The sequence below is a fragment of the Loxodonta africana genome, chromosome 12, assembly GCF_030014295.1.
Source record: "Loxodonta africana isolate mLoxAfr1 chromosome 12, mLoxAfr1.hap2, whole genome shotgun sequence".
Lineage (NCBI taxonomy): Eukaryota > Metazoa > Chordata > Mammalia > Proboscidea > Elephantidae > Loxodonta > Loxodonta africana.
In genome coordinates this window covers 55,922,320-55,930,411 of record NC_087353.1, presented here as the reverse complement: position 1 = coordinate 55,930,411, position 8,092 = coordinate 55,922,320, and the positions used below count along the sequence as shown (strand labels likewise).

General features: G+C 59.5%; 1 protein-coding gene across 1 annotated transcript; it reads left to right on the top strand.

Moving 5' to 3' along the window:
- The first annotated feature begins 244 nt into the window (after window positions 1–244).
- Window positions 245–7,766, top strand: PRSS27 (serine protease 27). Its single transcript, XM_064294785.1, has 6 exons — window positions 245–290; window positions 3,800–3,826; window positions 4,652–4,814; window positions 5,822–6,093; window positions 6,445–6,620; window positions 7,241–7,766. Exons 1-6 carry the CDS (start codon window positions 245–247, stop codon window positions 7,544–7,546), a joined length of 990 nt encoding a protein of 329 aa, XP_064150855.1. The 3' UTR covers window positions 7,547–7,766.
- The last annotated feature ends 326 nt before the right edge of the window (window positions 7,767–8,092 follow it).

Sequence of the window (8,092 nt, the reverse complement as noted above, 5' to 3'; positions counted from 1 at the left end):
ACTCCAAGGGGTGCTGGGGTGGGGTGGGAGGTCTGGCCCCACCGGGTTTAGTGGGTTCAGGGCCAGGTCAAGAGAGCTGGGGCTCCTGGGGCACCTCCTTCCTGCAGGAGAGGAGCTGGGCGGGCTGGGCCAACAAGTCAGGCAGCATAGCTGAACCCACACGCAGCACCACAGGCATAAAACCCCACTTCATGGAGCCCTGCAGCTCGCTAGTGCTCCCGGTGCCCCCACCCAGGCCGAGAACATGAGGACCCCAGCCGTGGCTCTGCTGCTGCTTGTGCTCAGGCTAGGTGAGTCCAGGTGCAGCCCTGCTGCCCCCCTAGGGGTCTTCTCAGGCCCAGCCCAAGCTCTGCCTGGTCCCCGACTGGCTGGGCCAGGTCTGGGCTGCAGGACAGGCCTCCCTTCTTTCCTCAGTGGTAGTGCCCTGGGGCGGTAAGAAGGTTCCATATAACCCACAGGGGAGGGGAGGAGAATGGGGTGGGGAAGGGGAGGCGGGCTTGGATGCAGGCCTGAGAGACCCCCTCAAGCAGTGATGTCGACTGGGGCTTCCCTTCCTGCCTCCCCCTTTCTGGAGCTCTGTGCTTGGGGCTTCTCCTGCTTCCTCTCATCCTGGCCTCTCTGCATCCCCCTAAAACTCTGGGGCAGCAGCTATGGCTTCCCCATCTCCCGGATCAAACCTGGAGGCTCCAAGTGTTCCAGTCACTTGGTAAGGATTTGAACTCAAACCCCTGGACCCCATCAGCTGAGACAGGGCTGTGTAGCGAAGCTGCTGCCACTGCCTGATCCCAGAAGCCCTAGGAGGCTGGTGAAGGGTGCCTGGCAGAGAGCTTGGATCGAGGGTGCAGGCTGCAGAGGGTCCCCCCAGAGAAGAAGGGGGTGGCAGGAGCAGGCAAAGCTGCATTGGTCCCTCTCCCAATCCTGGGTGGGGTCAGCAGGTGCCAGCCACGGGGGGCCCCCCTACCAGGTCCCTCCCTGAGGGGCTGGCCCCTTTCTGCCAAGGAAATCTTTCCGCATTCCTGGGCCAGCCCAGCCAGCCTGGCAGCCATCACACTTCCCTGACCTCAAGTCACCTCCCAGGCCGGGCCGGTAACCCCAGGCTGTGGCCGGGCTCCAGGCTTCCTCCTTCTCAGTGGTAGAAAGATGCCAGGTCGGCACATCCACAGGAGGCCCCCAGGCTGCCAGGGCCCCAAGTGGGCCTGAGCCGCACCGCCCTGCCCCTGCCCGTGCCCCTGCTCCCTCCTGGCACAGGGATAATAGCATTCTTTGAGGGAGTCTGGCTCCATTAGGGTGTGTATGTTGGGATTGCTCTGGTGGGGCTGAGTAATTGGGGTCACTGCCAAAGTGGAGACAGGGGCCTCCCAAACAGGCCATGGCCAGGAGCCTGGACTCCTACGCCACCCTCACCCCCAGCCCACTGCTGGCGCAGCACCCCCCCACCCTCCCCGGGCCTCTGGCTTTTCTCTGCTAGAGCCCCAGGCCTCTCCTGTCCCCGCCAGCCCAGCTGCATCCCAACCAGCTCCGGAAGCATTGGGGCCCTGGACTCAGGGATGACAGGCCTGACACACTGGCCATCCCATCCAGCCCCCTACTGGAAGCCCCCGGGAGCACCCAGGTCTCCCAGCTACCCCTCCCTGGTTAGCCATGGGCCACAGCCACTCTTCTTCTGCCCCCAAAGCAGTCCATGAGCTCAGGCCCCAGATGCAGCCGTGCCTCCACGGAGCTCCCAGGCCCATGGGTGAGCTAAAAGGAGGCTTCTAGCTCTATAATGAGTTGGGCAGCGCCATTCGAGGCCCAGGGAAGGGAGGAAAGCTTCCCAGATGGGCAGTGCAAGCAAGGAAGACTTCTCAGAGGAGGTGAAGGCCTTTCAGTTTGGCCTTGATCAGCAACTAGGATTTGGACTTGTAGAGCCTGGGAGGGGGAATCCAGGCAGAGAGGGTGGCGTAGCAAACCCCTGCCACCCCCAGGGCCAGAAAGCTCAGCACTGACAAGTAACAGCAGATAGAGGGGTGGTCTGGATTGAGGGAGCCTCAGAAAGCCCATTGGGCCTCAGGAGTTTGGACTTGATCCTGGGAGCCTTGAGCACTGTGAGTAGGGACGGCTCAATATGATCTGCCACTTCAGGTGGGACATCCAAGGGGAGGTTCTTGCAAAATCCCAGAAAGAGCAAAAGAACCTAAAGTACGCTAATGCCAGGGAGGACAGAGCATGAGTGAATCCATGCATCTTTTTGTGGCAGAAAGAGCAAGGGAGAGATCAGGTGTCATAAATCTAATCAAACTCTATTATACTACAGAGTGAAGGGCTGATAGGAATACCCCTCTGCAGTCATTTGCATTTTAAAAAGGCATCTTGTTAACACAAATTCATGAGCAGGATGCCCAGGGCAACTTCTGACACTACTTTGCCTTATGCTTGGCACCCCTGCTTTGAAAAAGGGTCAGTCCCTGCCCTGTGCTTTCTCAGCCACCCAGCGTCCACACCCTCCTCTTGCCCCATCATAGCTGACCCTTTCTTTCCTCCTTGCTGCTTCATCTCCCAGCCCCCACTCACCAGCACCCTCATTTCCCCTCCATGGCACTGGGGAGTAGGCCCCTAGGGCTGGTAGTCCACCAGAAAGAAAGGGATTCTGTAAAAATCCTTGGAGTCCTCAGGCTCCCCATGGAGATGCATGGCCACAGCCTGGTACTTCCTGTCCTCATGGTCCTCCAACTCCCTCCAGTTGGTTTTCTTTTCTGGTCAAAGAACAAAGAGATGGCCAGTAGCGGCTGCCCATCCTCGGAGCCCAGAAGGAGTCAGGTTTAGGGGAAATGCTGAGGCTGAGGTGGGGGGGGCCTGTTCTGAGGGCTCCACTCCAGCTCTGACAACATCTGCCCCCAGTAAACTGGACAGACTGGGTGGGTAGGTTGAGAAGAGTCTCCGTGGACACATACTTTCTGAGTGTCACTGGGCTGGGGGCTGTAGCCTTGGCTGGGGTCTCAAGGCTGGGCTGGAGGCTCCAATCCTTGGTTAAGGGCCAAGTAACAGGCCCTGCTCCTATTTCCAGTGGTGTGGGAGGTAATGGATTTGGGGAAATGGAGAACCAGAAATGGGGAACAGCCTTCATCCTCTTTCCTCTGCCTGTCCCCTGACTTCCTCTGGGGGAGGAGTGCCATGATCACCAGGGGGTCTTGGGCTCCAACTACAGAGCATACTGGGAGGCCTGAGGGCTCTTGGGAACCCTGCACCTTCGGGGGACCCATGATGACTTCTGGGCCAGAGAGCCTGTGGGGCTGGGGCTGTGCTATCAGGATGGAAGTTAGACTTGGGGAAGAACTTAGAGGAGAGTTGCTGGAACAGACCGTGAGAAGGGCTCAGAACTTTGAAATGCAGAAGCAGTCCCTCTCCCCCACTAGGAATACTTCCTGTACCCCAGCTCTGAGCTGTTCTGCGGGGCTGCAGGCCAGAGCTCTCCCCCAGACCTTCCAGATGATGATGGTTGTGGAGTCTGGAGAAGAGACCCTCTGGCGGACAAGAGCAGAGTCATCTCTCCAAGCAGGAGCTCTTCTTCACTGGCGTCCTCTGGTCAGCCCCTGTGTGGCAAGGAGATTGCCCAGCCTTGCAGACAAGCTCTGGCCACAAGCCAGGGCCTGGGGACATCCCAGAGAGCCAGGCCTAGGGACTGAATGGGACTCTCCTACCAGGTCCCTCTGTGGCTGGGTGGGAGAGGGGAGGGGCTGGGCTGCTGGCAGGGCTCGCCAGAGAAGGAGTGGACCCTGGCTTCTGCAACATTGCTGATCACCCCCTTTTTCCTCACTTCCAGGGACTCAGGGAACCAAGGCATCAAGAGGTGAGCATGCAAAGGCCCTGGGGCGGCGGGGGGGAGTGGGTGAGATCCAGCTTGTCTGAGAACTGCAAGACTGGCTGCGGAATAAGCCACAGGGGGATTCTGACTCTTGAAGCAATGGGGAAAGCACCTGTCTCCACTTTATATATACTATCACATGTGCACACACATATGCACATATGCACTGTTGAGGAACAAAATTCTTATTCTGTTAGGAGCAGAGAAAAAATGAACCTTATCAAGAAATAGCAACTCGAGTTTGGGCAGCACAAAGTGAAAGTGCAGTGTGCCCTGAAGCTTGGATTGTGTGAGGGGTTTTTACACAGGAGATTCAGCACGGTTAGCACTACCGCAAACATTTAGAAATAACTATTTTCTACGTGTCAGCTAATCCACAGGCTTCTGGGAGCCACAAGAACAGGGAGCAATTCTTTCTGACAGCAGATGCAATTCTGCCTCCTCACTGCTGCCACAGTCCCCTCTGGTTGTCTTCCATGCAAAGGTGCCATACCACACCCCTTCCAGGACCCTCCGCACATCAACCAGCCTCCCCAGCCCCTGTGTCGTGTCAGGTTTTGGGATCAGAGTTTTGCAAGCATTATCTGCCCTCTCCCCCCCGCACCCCGAAGACCTCAGGATAGGGCCTAGGTCAGGGCCCAGAGGAGCGGGCTTCGTGGGGTCAGCCCATACCTGAGGCTCCAGCAGGGCAGCGGCAGGGAGGGCCCCGGAATTGAGTCGGAGGTGGGAGGTGGGGCAGGGGGTTGTGGTCTGGGATCCGAGCGCCTGGGAACAGTCGGTGAGCGCCCCTCCCGCTCCGTGTCCCCCCAGCCTGCGGTCGCCCCCGAATGCTAAACCGGATGGTGGGCGGGGAGAACGCGCAAGAGCGCGAGTGGCCGTGGCAGGTCAGCATCCAGCGCAACGGAAGCCACTTCTGCGGGGGCAGCCTCATCACCGCGCGGTGGGTGCTCACCGCCGCGCACTGCTTCTCCAAGTGAGTCCTCGTCCCTCCCGGCCGGGGCTCAGCACCGCGGACAGCGCCCGGCGGCCCCGCCCTCCACAGCTGGCCCGGGCCGGCCAGAGGGGCTGGGGCGCTCAAACTTGGCCAAACTGTCCACCCCCGTGGAAGCCTTATACAGCCCTGACCCGCCTTCCCAGCCAGAAGCTCCTCTAGGGCCAACCCCAGGGCTAACTTCCAGTTGCAACCGCTGCTCCCAGCCTTGCTCCGGTCGGTAGGGAGGGTCCACTCCCCCACTGCTGGTCCCCCGGGGCATTGTCTCTGCAAATGCCTGCCAGCCCCCGAGAGAGAGAGGCTCCTTCCACGCCCCAGCCCTCTTCACTATCTCCCCTCCCACCTTTCAAATCCAAGACTCCTCCCCTCCTGGCTGGGACTCTGTGGGCACATTTGAGCCCAAAGACTGGCCACAATGTCCCTCCCTCCATCCACCCGGTCTGCACTCAGCTCTGCAGTCCCTGAGCAAGGGGTCAGGCCACCCAATCTGCTGCCGAGCTCTGAACCCCGCAGCCCACACATACCACGGTTTCCAGACATCTCAGCTCCCTTCCCCACATTGTAAGTTGGGAAACTTGGGCTCAGAGACAGCAGGCCACCTGACCAAGGTGCACAGGCAGAGCTGGGTCTGCACCCAAGCCACTGGCTCCCAGCTACCCCCTCCTCAAGGGCACAAGCCAGGCCATATCCTTCAATCCTGGCAGCAGGACTTTCAGGTGGGGACTGTCTCTGTCCGCATTTGACAGGTGAGGAAACTGAATCACAGAGGGCTTGCTAGGTGACTTGCCTGAGGTTACTCAGCTGGCTAAGGTGGGGCTGGGAATTAAAGACAGCAGCCTGGCTGCAGTGTCTGCATGGAAACAGAGACTCTGGATCTGTAAGGGGCAACCCCTGCTGCTTCCCCACCTCCCTTCTCCACTCGACCTCCACCAACCGCCATTCAGGCCCCAGAGGGGCTGCCTCACCAGCTCTCTGCTCTCTCCTGCCAGCACCTCTGAAATGTCCCTGTACCGGGTCCTGCTGGGGGCACGGCAACTGGTGAAGCCAGGGCCACATGCTGTGTATGCCTGGGTAAAGCGGGTGGAGAGCAACCCCCTGTACCAGGGAATGGCCTCCAGTGCTGACGTGGCCCTGGTGGAGCTGGAGGATGCAGTAACTTTCACAGACTATATCATCCCTGTGTGCCTGCCTGACCCCTCAGTCGTCTTCAAGGCTGGCATGAACTGCTCCGTCACCGGTTGGGGCAGCCCCAGTGAGCAAGGTAAAGGGGCAGAGCTAGGAAAGAATGCCTTGAGAAGGTCCTGCGCAGCTTGGGGGCCACTCTGAACCAATGATCTTTTTCTGCGATATGGGTACACATGCTTTCTACTCAAATGGGTAGGTTGGGTTGGGAAAGAGGCAGCAAGCCCAGAAGGAGGAGCCATGGGGAAGAAGAGAGAGGGAGAGAGAAACAGCCCAGGCTGCACCTTGGAAGGAGGGAACAAGGAAATCCGTTCCTCAAAGCCCTGAGCCAGAGGAGAAGATCTAAAGCCAAACAAGAAGTAGGGAGGGGCAGAGCTGGGGTCCTTGACTGGACTGTCTTCTGAGCGGCAGTGGCCTCTCCCCTCCCCAGACCGCCTGCCCAGCCCTCGAGTCCTGCAGAAGCTAGGGGTGCCCATCATCGACACACTGAAATGCAACTGGCTCTACAGCAAGGACACAGACATGAACTCTGACTTCCAGCCCCAAACCATCAAGGACGACATGCTGTGCGCCGGCTTCGCTGAGGGCAAGAAGGATGCCTGCAAGGTGGGCCAAGGGGCCAGCCACCCGGGGGCTCAGCCTGCCCACTAGCCAGGTCATGGGAGGAGCTGGTCCAGTCAGGGTGAGGCGCTGGTTACACGGACTTCTCAGGCCCATTTATGCCTCGACCATCTGGGAACCTGTTTTTAAAAAGTAGATTCCTGGGCCCACCCCAGGAGAGCCGGATGCAATGGGTCTGGGGCAGGGCCCAGGAATCTGCATTTTTAATACACATCATTAGGTGAGTTAGGGCAGGAAACAGGCGCCTCAGACAAGAGAAAAAAAGGACTAACAAGGGGGTGGGGGGCTGGGCAGGAAGGGAGCTAGGGAGGGGAGTTAAGCGGGAGATGGACAGGCAGGAGAAGGAAGACAGGCCCAGGGATGAAGTACACGCTTTTGTGTACATGGTGTGTATGCAAATGCATGCATGGATGTGTGAGCATGTGCGTTCGTGCATGTGTGCGTGTGTATATGTGCATGTATGTTGTGTATGCGTGTCTAGGTGCGTGTGTGCACGCGTGTGTGCGTGTGTACACGTTTGCACCTGCAGAGACTGGCTCTTAGGTCCCTGTGGACTCGGGGGTCCCTTATCTATGCCCTGATGCTGGCCTCTGCTCCCCTCGCAGGGTGACTCGGGGGGCCCCTTGGTGTGCCTCGTGGACCAGTCCTGGCTACAGGCCGGGGTGATCAGCTGGGGAGAGGGCTGCGCCCGCCGGAACCGCCCAGGCGTCTATATCCGGGTCACTGCCCACCACGACTGGATCCACCGGATTATCCCCGACCTGCAGTTCCAGGCTGCGGACGCCAGAGGGGGCCAGAAGCGAGACCCTCCCCACCCCCTGTTTCAGCACCCGCAAGGTCGGAACTTGGCGTCCTGCCTGGGCACCCACGCCGTACTCCTGGTCCTCTCGGCCCTGCTCACGGTGCTCTGAGCCCCGAGCCCGCCGCAGAGTCCGGCCACCGTGTACATTTGTAAATAGTTCTCCAATTCTCTCCACCCTCCATGCCCAGTATTTTTATTTATGTTCACCCTCCAATAAACTCCCAACCTCCGGGCCTGCTGCCGTGAGAGTCCTTAGGGGGAAGACAGGAGCTGGGTCCCAGGTCCGAAGGAGCTGTGAGTTGGGGGCCTATGCCCCAGGTGGGGTAAGAGGCGAGGAACCTTAGTAGGAGAAGGGAAAAGTGGGGGGGCGGGGCTTCCCAGCGGGAGGGGCTGGAGTGTCACCAGGGACACCTGTGCCCGGCCCCTCCCAGGAGGCTTCGCCCCCGGATGCATGACTCGAGTAATCCCTGCTTCCACCCGTGTGTCAGCCTGTTTGTTGCCTTGAGTGTTTGCGGAGGACCGCCAGGCTGAGCGACAGATAGAGGGAGTGCACCCGCCCACTCTGCCCACACCTGTCAGGCTCGTCTGGACCGCCCTTTCCCCACCTGCCGCTGGTTACTCTACATCCAGCGCAAACAGGTCTCCAGCTCCATCC

Excerpts from the sequence above, each read along its gene's own strand:
- PRSS27 (XM_064294785.1), top strand. The coding sequence starts at position 245 with ATGAGGACCCCAGCCGTGGCTCTGCTGCTGCTTGTGCTCAGGCTAG. Across the intron at positions 291-3,799 it reads GCTGCTTGTGCTCAGGCTAG|GGACTCAGGGAACCAAGGCA; the intron begins GTGAGTCCAGGT and ends CCTCACTTCCAG. Across the intron at positions 3,827-4,651 it reads GGGAACCAAGGCATCAAGAG|CCTGCGGTCGCCCCCGAATG; the intron begins GTGAGCATGCAA and ends GTGTCCCCCCAG.